At 41.7% G+C, this 14,448-nt stretch overlaps 1 protein-coding gene across 1 annotated transcript in view; it reads left to right on the top strand.

Annotated features, from left to right (window-relative positions):
• The window catches only part of LOC126984968 (collagen alpha chain CG42342-like), a gene marked incomplete at its 5' end in the record, with an annotated part of 30,770 nt that extends 25,107 nt beyond the window's left edge, over window positions 1-5,663 (top strand). The window contains 5 exons of the mRNA XM_050839199.1: window positions 600-626; window positions 808-843; window positions 1,053-1,178; window positions 2,002-2,215; window positions 2,905-5,663. Of these exons, the coding sequence (XP_050695156.1) occupies window positions 600-626; window positions 808-843; window positions 1,053-1,178; window positions 2,002-2,169 (357 nt within the window). The remainder of the gene's footprint in view (window positions 1-599; window positions 627-807; window positions 844-1,052; window positions 1,179-2,001; window positions 2,216-2,904) is intronic.
• Window positions 5,664-14,448: the final 8,785 nt, after the last annotated feature.

Genomic DNA, 14,448 nt, shown 5'->3' with positions numbered 1-14,448 from the left:
ACTATATCTGTTAAACATGTGTTCCTAACTCACTTTAACTTGCCCATTAATATTTCTTCAAGTTCTTTATTTCTTTTAAAAAGCTTCTTAATTGATTTGTGTGGATTTCAGACCTTCCTCACACTTTACCTTATTAGCAAATGAACAGTTTATCTTTTCTTGCTCCACCCCAAGAGTCACCTGTCTAATTCATTATTTTCTTGCTGTAGAAATGCAACACTTAAAATTAAATGTCACCCCACACCTACCTGACCTTGCACTCACTTGTACCTTTCTCAGCTCTTCCTAAGCTCCTCCACCTCCACTCCACGTCCCAGCAGCACACCTGGGCGCTGGATATCTGCTCTGCATCACACAAACTGCTTCCTGCCAGCTGATTGTAACTGGACAGCTGTGCACACTGCTTCATATATTCATACCTTCTGGCTTCTATAAACATGAACATCTCCATATAAATTTTTAAAGATGCATGTCTGTCAGTCCAGTAGTTGAGGGATAATTTGGTGTGTAGCTGAGCCTAGTGTGGGTGTCCTGTGCCTAAGCCAGTGTTCCCAGCAGTGTTGTGGTGTGACTAATGTGTGTCGCGTCTTCCGCTCCAGGGCACCGACGGCATACCAGGGGTGGAGGTACTAACGCCGTGCTCTAGTAGTGTCCCGCACGCCTCCTGCACCCAACATGACCCTTGTTGTTTTGCTCTTAGTAACTTCCACTTCTGGATCATGAATTACAAAATGGATTGTTTTATTGATTATTTTCCCTTGGAGTGATGGATGGGTTGGTAATGTCTTACTCTTTTTATTTTGCCAGGGTCCAAAGGGAGAGAAAGGAATGAAGGGAGAAAGGGTGAGTTGTCAAAGGTTTTTGTGATTCCTTCTAAGATATTAGGGTCTGTTTGGCTCAAATATTTATTAGTGGAATAATTTTTATATCATTATATAATTATTTTATTAATATTATTAGTATTTGATTTCTAGCATCATAATTCCAAAGGGCTATCACCAATTTATATTTTATAAAGGCAAGAGTTTTGAGTTTGTTCCTCACCGTGGCAGGGGCGACGTGGCCGGCGGGGCAAGTCAGGGCCCAAGGGGGAGATGGGAGTGCCGGGCCTGGACGCCCCGTGTCCCACCGGTGCCGACGGGCTGCCGCTCCCTGGCTGTGGCTGGCGGCCAGGACAGGTGGGTGGAGGGGGGGGCACACTGTTGAAATACCATAAACTTTACACAGTGGACGGCAATGCTATGAGAAAATAGAACTCGTACTTGGTTTAGCCTTTCCTTTCCCCCAAAGTTACAGGTTTGCATGCACAGGTTTTGGCCTTTGATATTCTCCCCCGGGCCAGCCTTCAGCGGGCTGTCTGTTGCTGCTGCTGCTGCTGCTGGGGCTTGTGGTGTTGTAGATTTAAGAATCATTAAAATACAATTGCATGTGTTTGGCAGCATAATATTTACTAAATTTTGGTTGAATTATCATCAAAATTGATGCCCAATATAACTTAAATCATCAAAATTTCTGAGGGAAGTTTTTCTTGAGTTAGTGCAGCAGGGCTCCATAATGTCAAAATGGAAGCTGTCAAATGTTCTTATTTCTGGTGTTCCACAAAACAGACAAGCACTCCACAAGACACAGTCACTCTGTTCTGCTATTCCATCTTGATTCTTCACTTGGTCAGCTTTACAAAGAAAATAAATTTGAACTTGAAAGATTCAAATGTTCCATGACAAAGTAAAATGGTGTATTTTAAGAAATTATGCACACCCACAGCTATTCATGACCCTTAGAAACTATATGGAAGAGGTTATTCATGGTTATATCAAATTAAGGAAGTCAGTTATTGTCACTTGTTAGCCTTAATTGTCTTGGCCACGAGCCTCTGGGGATGTTCTCAGCCTCTTCCCACCCCGCCACACTCCACCCACCCTGCACACTGCCACATGTTGTCCAACAACACACTGCTGCACTAGGGACCCAGTAAGAGCTGTCTCCCGCTCACCCACCCAGAGTAAGAACATAATCCGGCCCATGGGCGTGGGGCTTGGCCTCGGCGTGGGAGGACCCCCCCTAGATGTGTACCCCCTGGAGGCCCCTGCCCCCTCTGCCACCACTCCCACTCATGAGGACTATGATGAAGACTATGAGGAGGAGGAGGAGGAAGATGCCTTGAAATGAGGCCTGCACTAACCCACTAACTCGCGCTGCATCTGTCTCCTCCTCTGTGAGTGAGCCCGTGAGTTGTGCATCCTGACTGCCCCCTTCAGCCTAGTGTGTAGTGTGTCCATGTGTGTTGTGCTGCCAGGGGACAGGTGTTGTGAGGGCAGGGACAAGATGCCCACCCCAGGCCCTGTCTTAGTCAGGAAGGGTCCTCAAAACCCTGGCTGATAACCTTGCCACTGGAGCATCAATTCTTTATTGTAGCTGAGTGACACTGAAGCAACCCTGAAAGTCACAGGTGTTATTAGTGTAACTGTTTCACTTTATGCAAGGTCAAGCTGCCTACTCCATCCCTTTTGCCTGTACTTTTTCTGCTCCAAAACAGCAGCCAGCTCACTCGGTGCCACAGCAAGTTAATTGTCTTCTTGACAAAGCTGAGGCATAGCAATTTTAAACCAGACTTGCATGTTTTGTGTATCTATTAACGGTCTTAACAGAATGGCCTCAACACCTCAAGCAGTAGTGCCATAGCAGTAGTTGCATGATCAAGATTGTCTAAAGTAGGTTCTGTTACTATTCTCTGCAAAGTCTTTGAATCAAGTGTCATGGGAAGTGAAGCACAAGAACAAGTCTGCCTCCCTAGAGGGTGACTTAAGGTTTTAAGCTAGTGAAACGAAATGAGGGAATAATGGCATTAATCTTGAAGAATCCAAAAGGTCTTGGTGAATTACTGAAAATGTCTCCTGCTTCCAGAGCTTCGAGGAGCTGTTCAGCCGCCACTAACCTCAGCCGGGTGGGTCCAGGAGCACCAGGAATCCCCACCCCATACTTGTTTACTCACTAGACGCTAAAGCTGATAGATTCTGAAATACGTACTGTGACAAGTTGTCCACGAGGGGCCAGCAGTGTAGAGTAGCTGGTCATGTAGTGTGTGTCCTGCCACTCTGGATTAACGTCTTTTGTTGAAGTGAACCCATAAACAGTTTGGGAACAGTGCCAGCAGCCACAAACATATTAGTGTAAATAGTGTACAGAAGTTTCTACTGTCCTTGGTCCACAGTGACTTGTGTATAGTGAGTTTCTCTCCCTTCTTTTGTGTTCCTCTATGAGCTACATCAATAAGTCTTTAGCAGTGACTTGCAGTGTAGGAGGGACCTCGTCACTGACTCGCCAGTACAGTCAGTCTTGGTGAGCCTCTAACAAAGAGCTGCAGTGCTAACATTGAGAGTCCAGCAATTATTTACCATTGCACTAATATTAAGTATTCGCTGATGACTTGCATTTACAACTTTATCTCCAGTAATGAGCGGTGGGTGCAGGACAGAAGACAGTGAATGGATTACCAAATATAAACTTCAGTTTGATCACATTGCCTGCACCATGACGTTAAAAGAATATTTTACTACTGAACAAAACATTGAGAAATGTGTGGAGCTTTGTTTGGCAAAGGTTATGTTAAATTAGGGTTTCTGAAATAATTATCCGTTGATCATCAAAAGTACAAGGAAAATATAGCATTGATTACTCAAAACTGCAAATTGATCCATGTAATTGTGCCATCTGGACCTAGTGTTGCCTAGATCACATGTGCAAGCAACACAACTTACATGTTCAAGCAACACAACTCACATGTTCAAGCAACACAACTCACATGTTCAAGCAACACAACTTACATGTTCAAGCAACACAACTCACATGTTCAAGCAACACAACTCACATGTTCAAGCAACACAACTTACATGTTCAAGCAACACAACTTACATGTTCAAGCAACACAACTTACATGTTCAAGCAACACAACTTACATGTTCAAGCAACACATGACACACCTTACATGTTCAAGCAACACATGACACAACTTCTGAGGTGCAACTCAAGTATGTTGCAAAAGTTTCTGTAGTAATAATAATAATAATAATAGGAATTTGAAGGTAAAACCAACCATTGAGTGTTTTGAGCTAAAATATTAAAGTGACAAAAGTCTTATTAAAATGTCCTCACCATCAGCTTGTCTTCAAGTAGGTAAGATGTTCTGTAAAATATGGAAGTTACTTTTAATATCTAATATTTTGTGTATTTGTGAATTAATTTTATATCAATTTTAATTTTTTTACCTATATTTTTTCATTTTTGTTTTGTTTTTCTTGGCTGACAAATCCTTGTGCTTGTGTTGTGTATTGCTTCCCGCCCTGACCACCAGCCCAGTGTGCCTCTGTTCAGTCATTCATCTGTTATCAGACCACATCAGGGCCACCACACCACAGACCAGGGAAGCTAAATTCATACCCAATTAATTGTCTTACTGAAAGAAAATGGGCAGTCTCCTTCATTTATAATAGGAAATGCATCACAAACATACTCTTAGACGGCGCTGAAACTTTATATAGACGGTCCAAAATTCAGTCAGTCAGTTTTGTATTGCAGAAATATAACAACACTTCCAGACTGTTGCGGTAGACGACAGTTAAGACACCTCTTATGCGGCGTAATTATATTTATGCTATGGTCTTAAGGTCGGCAGTGACTATATGTAGACCATTAATTTTGGGGGAGCTACTATTTAAATATTGCCACTGCCTAAGGGTTAAGTATTATCTGAGGGCAATGCTGAGTCATGAGTTGTGGGCGAACAGACAGTGGTGGATGAGTATTGCCCCTCCAAAGCTCACAAAATTACTATAGTCTGTTCACTTAAGTCTGACCCAAGCTGACAACCTAAACCTAAGTGTGTTCGTAAGCACAGTGCAGATTAGCAGAAAGTGCTGCGTGAGATAAGCACAAACAGAGGTTAAAGAAAACTTGGAAGCCATAGCAGCAGCCAATCAGCACTCGGCTTGCAAACACGCTTAGGTTTATGTTGTCAGCTCGGGTCGGACTTAGGTGAACAGACTTTAGTGCCACTAATATGTTGTTGTGTCCAGCCAAGCTCCATTATCCTGAAGTGTCCAAACATTTCAGTCGTGTGTTTACTTCCATTTGTCCCGTCCAGTTGTACAGGCCATAGAAATTATTTTTTGGGGGTGTGTACACATTCATAGACTGAAGTAAATATTATTGATCCACTTCAAGAACTTGTAATCTTTAGTACATGTTCAGTCATACCATTCTCTATAAGGTGATTTCAGTAAGTCTCTAAGCAAAATACTAATACAGATGGTAAGAGTGCATTGCCAACAATCACAATTTGATACTTTTGCATAGTTTCCCAGTGATAATAATTTTCAAGCTTTTTAGTATATTTTCCTTCTTTGAGAGTCTGGCCACCTGGCCGCCGCTCAGGGAAGTGCTGGCCTGGACCGCTGCACTCACCTTGGAACACTGCCACTGCCCGCCACACCCTCTCTTTTCCTCTTAACCTGGTAGCTGCAGCGATCATGTTTCTTAAAGACCCCGGCCTCTGAGCGAATTAATGAGAAAAAATCATCACTCACACAAACTATTATATTATATGTATCACTGCATTTGTGATAATATATATATATATATATATATATATATATATATATATATATATATATATATATATATATATATATATATATATATATATATATATTTATTTTTGAGGGGGTTATGTCACGGCAGGAATTTGGCCTATCGCTGGAACGCGGTAAAGCCACATATTTGGCCCATCACTGCTACCAGGTTAATGCTCATCATTTCTCCATTTGATCTCCAAGACTCAGCCTCCTAAAGGATGGCGTGGTGACTGTGTCGCCTGAAGGCACACTCTCCAAGGCCTAATTACCAGTAATCTTAGTTTACTGCTCAGTCAGTCACTTTTCTTCTGAATGTCATAATGAATGCCTCTTACCACAAACTCACACCATTTTGTAAACATTGACACTCATCACTACTACTTGCCTTTAAGTTACTTAGTAAAGTCTTTAGGAAGTGAGCTGGTGAGATCTATGCAGTAATAAGCATAGGTACTGGACACCTCCAAGCAGACTTTTGTGATGGGTCACCGTCACACTCATTGAAACTGGCAGGTGGATAACAGGTGAATGACTCCATTGAAAATTGGATAAAATGTAATGACCATTTTATACAACAAACTGTTTTTGTTTATATATGATTTTATAATTTAAGTATAAATTTGATTGTACTAAATACACCCGAGTCACTGGCAATTGTAAAGAAAGTGTAGTGTGCCCTATGTTAATTCACAGCTCGTATATGCAAACCCGTGACGCCCAGTGTTGTTCACGGCAGAAAGTGGGCGTGTACAAGGACATCGGAAGGAGAAATATCAAGATGAATATTTAACCTAACTACGGAAAAAGCTGGAGTTTGTATATCTCAGTGTGGTGAAGAGCTGTTAATGATGCTTAAAAATTGTATTGATTTTTAACTCAGGATGAAAGCTTCCAGTAGTTAATTTTCTTAAGGATTGTATGATAAGGACATATCCTCTAAACTCCCTTGAAGAGTAACTTTGTGACATATTAACCTCTGAATGTGTACTAAATTAGCAATATGATATTTTACACCATACTTCAGAGTGGTGTGGAGGAGGGGGCGGAGGATGAGGGGGCAGGAGGGGCAGGATCCAACCCTCCTCATTCCTCAGGCCCTCTCGCTAGGAATAATTTGTGTGCATTCAGTAAAAGTTAAGTGGCTAGAACAGACACTCATTACCTCAAAATGTCACTGCAGTAGGTAATGCTCAGTTCCTCATGCTAGTATCTGTGTGCAAAGTGATTCTGGTAGCCTGAGTGCTGTCCTGTTGCTGTGTGTTTGTATAAATGAAAACCTTCTCACTTGTTTAGGATAATAATATATGACAGGTTTTTTGATGTACATATTGATTCCCTCCAGAGCATTTTGCATGTGTCTCTAGTTCATCTTGGTAAGGACATGGAAGAAAGGGTTTCTTTCCCCCCACCCACCCCTTTTTTTTTTTTTTTTTTTTTTTTTTTTTTGATAGGCTGTCAGATTATTCCATGAAGTTTTTGTCACCACAGTTACCACATGTTTTCCTTGGCATCTTCTAGTCAGAGAATCTCTATAGCACATCCCTTACAAGCCTGCCAGGCCCCACAGCAGCTAGCCCCCAGCCTTGAGTCAGGAGTCCTATTCAGACACACCAATACCCTGCCAGGCCCCCAGCCTTGAGTCAGGAGTCCTATTCAGACACACCAATACCCTGCCAGGCCCCCAGCCTTGAGTCAGGAGTCCTATTCAGACACACCAATACCCTGCCAGGCCCCCAGCCTTGAGTCAGGAGTCCTATTCAGACACACCAATACCCTGCCAGGCCCCCAGCCTTGAGTCAGGAGTCCTATTCAGACACACCAATACCCTGCCAGGCGCCCTGCCGTGAGTCAGGAGTCCTATTCAGACACACCACCCGGCCAGCCCCCCAGCCTTGAGTCAGGAGTCCTATTCAGACACACCAATACCCTGCCAGGCCCCCAGCCTTGAGTCAGGAGTCCTATTCAGACACACCAATACCCTGCCAGGCCCCCAGCCTTGAGTCAGGAGTCCTATTCAGACACACCAATACCCTGCCAGGCCCCCAGCCTTGAGTCAGGAGTCTTATTCAGACACACCAATACCCTGCCAGGCCCCCAGCCTTGAGTCAGGAGTCCTATTCAGACTCTTATTATTACTCTTATTTATGTTGAATGCTTTATATATATATATATATATATATATATATATATATATATATATATATCTATATATATATATATATATATATATATATATATATATATATATATATATGTGTGTGTGTGTGTGTGTGTGTAAATTATTCCAGCTTGTGTATATTGTATATCATTATTATTGATTTGGCAAAGTTGAGTTATGGACTAGGGAAAAAGTGGTAATTCAGTGGCACAGTAGGGTTGAAAGTGCAGGAAGAGGTTTCAAACGTCTGAATCTTTTCATGATGTGTCACCTGAACCTTCTTCCCGGTGCCACATTAGCAAAAAGATGCACAAACGTTTCAACCCTCTTCCCTGCTCTTATAATCCTACTGTGCTACTGAACTCACAATTGTTAACTAGTTCTTAATTGAACCTCACCAAATCAATCATAATGATAATATACTAAATACAAACTGGAATAATTTCCATATATACATATATATATATATATATATATATATATATATATATATATATATATATATATATATATATATATATATATATATATATATATACATACATATATATACTTATTATCCATACCAAGGGTGAGCAAGTCCCCTGTTTTGAAGCATTATTCACAAGAGGTGCATTTTCTGTTCTTTTGTTTGCTTTGTTAAGTCCCGAGGGTCCCAGCCTGTGTCCCAGACTGTGCCCAGCAGCAGCAGCCTCAATCCCTCCCAGCCCACCAAGGAGCACATGTAGTAATGGGTGGTGACTCATCATGTTCTGTGCTAGGATCATCAAGGTTTTGATACAAGATTTCATTAGTGCAAAAGTGTAGGATAAGGAGTTTTTTATGTTACACATTCTTGGTAGGATAGGACCACTACTGTACAGAAGAAGCATGATATCTGCAAACTTGTCCCTTCACCTAGTTGTAGTGAATCAGAGTTGACAAAGTTACTTCAGATTAGTTTTCCATCAAAGATACATAAAAAATGTTACTAATGAAGTTGGCATTTCAACTTGAGATGAGCTGACAACCAAAAGACACGAGTGTTATCCTATAGGCGTATAAGCTTACCAAGTGCTCAGACACATACGGCCCCTCCAGTGTGTAGCCACACCTGTGCCCTGTGCAAGCATCAATCTCAATCAAAAAGAAAAAGAAAACCAGACCAGTCAGCTGATGAGCTTTACCTGCACAGTGCCATGGCCCTCACTGCCAGCAGGTGTTGAGGCACCCTGTGTGGGGGAGGGAAGCTCCACCCAGACATACATTACAGCTTCAGTTTTTTATAACCCTCCAGTCTTGTAGTGTTTTAAGACGAGGCTGGAGTACTGTAAAGCTAGTAAGTTATGAATAAAATATGTGTATGATTGTGTTATGAGCTGAATTATTTCCACCTTACATCAGACACATATATACTTGAGATCCTCCCTGAGCAATCCTGCGTGTGACACTGCTGCAGGCGTCCCTGAAGTCCTCCGCTCATGTCTACTGTTCACGTCACACTGACTGAGGTGGACCCAAAGATTCCAAGGACTATTTAACCCGTGCGCTGCGATTGGCACGGATTTGGTTTTCAGTGGTAGCTATAGCCTGGTAACATATAGTCCCAGGTCTTTCTTTACCTTTGTGGTGGATAGTGGAGTGTTTCCCATGTGGTATTGGTGTGCTGGAAATCCCCTCCCAAGGTGCAGGACTTTACATTTTTTTTCACTGAATTGTAGCAGCCACTTTTTGTTCCGCTCCTGTAGCAAGCTTGGTGATGTCTTTTGGTAGGATATCTGCAGTCAAGAGATTAAAAAGAACTTTGAATGTTTGAGAATGCTTCCTGCCTGCTGCTGCCAAATTCTAAATTCTTGAACAAACTTGAGTTTTTGCTGAATCACTAATTTGAGGTCAAAAATGGATTCCTTGTACTTTTAATGCAACAGGTTAATTAGTGCCAGCAGCTATCAGATAATTAGTCAGTGTTGAAAAAGAAATACAGTACCCTCTCGAGTCCATCTTCCCTTATTAAACATTTTAAAGCCATCACTTACACGTTTTTAGGTCTAATTAAAGAGAAAAAGCTATATATACCTACCTCTTTATACAGGAAGAACCATTGTAACCTATGGCTTTAAGATCTATAGTTAATACATGATTCATTTCCCTTCCTCCCTCCCTCTATCTCTCTCTTCCTCCCTCCATGCTTCACGTAAGGGAGACTAATTGCATCAGTAGAGTCAAGAAGCGCCTCCCATCTAATACCATTCACATTTGAGGTCTGATGGCTACCAAGTTCTTTACATCTAGCATTGAGATCACCCATGAGTACAGTCTGTTCTTCCAAAATACGGTCAGGGAGATGTTGAACATGAAAAGCACCTGAGTGAATATATGAATTAGCAAAGAAAATTTGATCATTAGGGGTGTGCAAAGTAACAATGACAATTTCAACACCTTGACGAGAACTCTTTTCCCCACATACGTTTTACAAGGCCTACATAGGGGTCATGGGCCTTTCCTAGGGTAGTTTTATTTTATTTCTCTGACAAACGTGAAAAAACACTTATTAGGCGCATTTGACATCGTTTTTTGTCCTGTAGACATAACTGATGTGAGAATCGGAGGCGTTTTTCAAGAATGCCGACCCAGACATTATGAAAAAAGGCAAAATTGTGCCCGATCAGGTATTTTTGGCCAAAGTGAATTGATTTAGGCCAAACGCTTTACACAAAAAGCCAAAATTGATGTTTCATTTAGCCTCAAAAAGACCAATCTGGAAACTCTGGACTAGGTGGGTGGCTCTTTACAATATTCGTGTATTTAAATATCCTTTTGCTTTACGGTAATGAGCTCTATTATTGTATTTGTATTATCATTAATTCATAGTTCGTCCGTCCGTAAGATCATTAATAAGTAAGGAAGCAACATTTCCACATTTTTAGGTTTTCTTACATGGCTGGTTCAAGATGGGTTGAAAAAAAAAAACTTACACAACTGTTATGTATTGAACGTATGCTTATTTGTGAAATTGTTTGTTATGTATTGTATATCTTGCATAACTTATGAACTGAATTGTTATTGTCTAAGATATCTTAATACTATCATTTATGCTTAATGAACTAATTTATTTAGGAGCATTATATATAAATCTAATAATAATAATAATAATAATAATAACAAGGCCATCATCGCTGTAGAAAAAAAAGGCGTGACATGTTTATAAATTAAGGCCGTAACATTCACTCATCTATATAGTTATGTGTGGACACACTGAGACACTAAATCATTACCATTATCTCTCACACACACACACACACACACACACACAGGCTTACCTGGATCTCAACGGGCTTTCCTGAGGGTGGACGGACAGTGACAGGTGACAGTGAATCACCTTGCTGGATCAGGCCCTGAAATAATAATAATGGTAGTAATAAGAATAGTAATTAATAAAAATAATAACAATAATAATAACAAGAAGAAGAAGAAGAATGAGGTTTAGTATGAAAGGGAAGGAAGGAAAGGAGAGAGAGAGAGAGAGAGTGGGGGAAGAGCTGGGTGTTGAAACAGAGGGCCATTGTGCTCCCCTGTCTACCCTACAATCTGGCAGCGTCAACAAAATCTCAGGTGTCAGGGTCAAAACAGTGTAGCGTTGCCGAAAGTTGTTAATCTGCTTCCTTTTAATTATTGCGGGAGAACGGCAAATGTTTATAATGGAATTAAAATACCTGTAACTTTATTTTGATCTTAGAGGCCTACCAAGAAAATCTCAAGCAAGTCTAACCTGTGAGTACTTTTGGGGCCGAAATAACCTGTCCTCCCTTGCCCTAGACCGAGGGAGCGAACTCACTCTTACATCATATACCATTTGCGGTTGATGAGGTTTGAGGCCCTGCTGTTCCGCCATTGGTGCAGCGCTCTACGTCAACAATTACAACGTTAGCCTCAATAACGGTCTTGGATGCACTTATTCTCAAACATCATAGTGACTGTGTCTTAATAGCTTTCACAAATAATATCACATATAGTAACTAGTTCAGTGTTCATGTCTAATATTTTCGAATAGTATCACCATTAAATATCCAATGATTATTTCCCACACACACAATTTATCTTTGAGTATAAACACTAGTAAGTAATAGCCAGGATCGGTCATGTTAGGAATTCTCTCAATTTCGGTTTGAAGAGCTACACAACACTGGTCATTCGCTGAGTGGTTGGCTTCTTGTACCTCACACTCTTCATGCATTTCTTCTCAGCCACGGTGCAATCCTGCGATTTATGATTGCCAGCGCATTTGAAACATTTTGGGGCGTCTCCATTGGTCTTGGCAGTACAGTTGGCCTCAAGATGGCCGTATCTCTAACAATGATAGCATGTAATTGCATGGTATCTGTCTCTCACTGTGTATATTCCCCATTGTAATTTCATCTTGTCGTGATACTTGTGACTCAGCTCTCTCACGGTTGGGTCACACCTCAATATGTAGTGCATCGTGCCGCCAGCCGCAGACTTACTAAAGATCAGCTCAATCTTATCCTCAACACCCTCAGTTGTATGTAAGAACTCATTGCGGTCTAAGATAGTCTCCTTTATCTTTTCCTTGGTCTCTTTATGCAGATCATGATCTTTGGTTTCATCTTTCCAACACTCTTGGTATTAATTTGCTCAACAGACTCCAGTTTTTTAGCAGCCTCAGCCCTTGTGTTCTCATTATTAAAGTTCATGACAATATTGCCTCCATTAGTGAATCTTGAATCAGTTATTTGAATGCCATTCAATGCCTGGGAGGTATATATATTATTATTATTATATATTACACAATATATTATGTTCTTATTATATGAGGTATCGCCCCATACAGTGGTGTTGAAGCAAGTCTGAGTGGTGGCAGGTCCCAAGCTCCCCAAGGGGAGGCGGTGGCTGAACAGATAGCAAGATGGCCCCGTGTTCAGGAGGACGCGAGTTCAATCCCCGACTGGTGCCACCAAGCTGTGATTTTTCAGCCGCCGCCGAGTGCCTTAAAACTACCCACATGCTGTCCAGAAGACCACCTATCAACCCGGACTCTAGATTCTAGGATCAAAGATGAGCTCGGGGATGGCACCACCATAAACACTCGCCTGCGCCAGAACGGGCTGGGCTGACCATCAGGACCCACCGGAAAGAAGCCTTGGACCGACCATCAGGATCCACCAGAAAAGAAGCCTACCGACGCAATAGGCCGCAACGCAAAAAAAAAAAAAAAGCCAGCATGTTGTGTGCAGCAGCAGTGTGCGGGAGGAGAAAAGAGTGACGTGTGTGTGTGTCATTCTCAGGGGTGACCACGGTGGAGCGCAGACACTCACTAATTGTGGTCAAGGCTTAATTAAGCTGATGAGTGGTGTTAATTAAAACCGAGTGAGCAGGTTATGTGTTACCCCGTGTTAGTGGAAATACTTGACAGTTTTTCTTGGTGCTACTTATTCTTGTGTTTGCATGTTAGTTTGATAAATATGGAGATTCACTACGTGCCTCCCCCCCGAGAATAATAACCTTTCCAAGGTACTGTTGTACTTCTCTAGTTTTACTGGCACATCATACATGTGGGGGTGGGTCCGGGGAGTGCTGCGACCCCCCTGGTTAGGAGGTTAGAGGTTAGGTTATGTAAAGTTCGGTTGGAGGAGCTTAAATCTGCTCCCCCACCAAAAAACGCCCACGGGTCCCTCAAGATGGTTACTAGGGGAAGGGGACTGGGCCTCTTTCCTTACTTCAAAGTACTTCATGTTATGGTTGAGGGACATGTATTTCATCCCTTAACTATAATATGGGGGCGTAATATCACATTTTGGAGGCGCGGAGTCAATCTTGACAATTACCGTTGGTTTAAAGGGATAGTGTTTGTGGTGGTTTTAATCAGACTAAATAAGCTGCAAGTGTTACAAGTGACACAATTTAGTCTCATACGGCTGGAACCAGATTAACCAACACTTTTCAGTACTGAGGTCTGAGAACCCAATACGTGTTTAGTACCTAACGCGTTGGGCCCTGCGTCGACCCCCTTATAGTGTATTTTGTTTCTTTATTGTTTTACTCGTTATTGTTGCTTGCCATTGAGAGAGAGAGAGAGAGAGAGAGAGAGAGAGAGAGAGAGAGAGAGAGAGAGAGAGAGAGAGAGAGAGAGAGGGGGGGGGAGGGTTGCATTTAGAATAGGGAAGAAATGGAGGAGAGATTTTTTCTTATTTTTGGACTCATCATTTAACTTATCACCCACCAGTCCCTTTTTTTCTCCATTTATCATTTCCCTTCCCTCCTTCATTCCTTCCTTAATTCCTTCTTCCGTTTCCCCTTCTGCATTATCTTTCCTCCTCTTCCTACTACTGCTACTACTATTACTACTACACCTACCCCAATTCCACTATCCATGCATGTCCCTTATATAAAGACAAACATACTTAATCCAAACAAATCCATGTTCTCCCTTACAGGTCAGAGTGAGAGACGAGATCCTAGACATAATTAAGGCAAGAATTATGAGATAGAGAGAAATGATGAACTGTGAGGTAGAGACAGAACACACAGAGACAAGAGACAGAACTACACATAAGGCAAGAATTATGAGATAGAGAGAAATGATGAACTGTGAGGTAGAGACAGAACACACGGAGACAAGAGAGACAGAACTATTATAAAGAGGAGTGGGAGAGAGAATTTATA

Source organism: Eriocheir sinensis, chromosome 58 (genome assembly GCF_024679095.1).
Source record: "Eriocheir sinensis breed Jianghai 21 chromosome 58, ASM2467909v1, whole genome shotgun sequence".
Classification (NCBI taxonomy): Eukaryota; Metazoa; Arthropoda; class Malacostraca; order Decapoda; family Varunidae; genus Eriocheir; species Eriocheir sinensis.
Note: the sequence above shows the minus strand (reverse complement) of the source record. Positions and strands in the feature narration are given on the sequence as shown.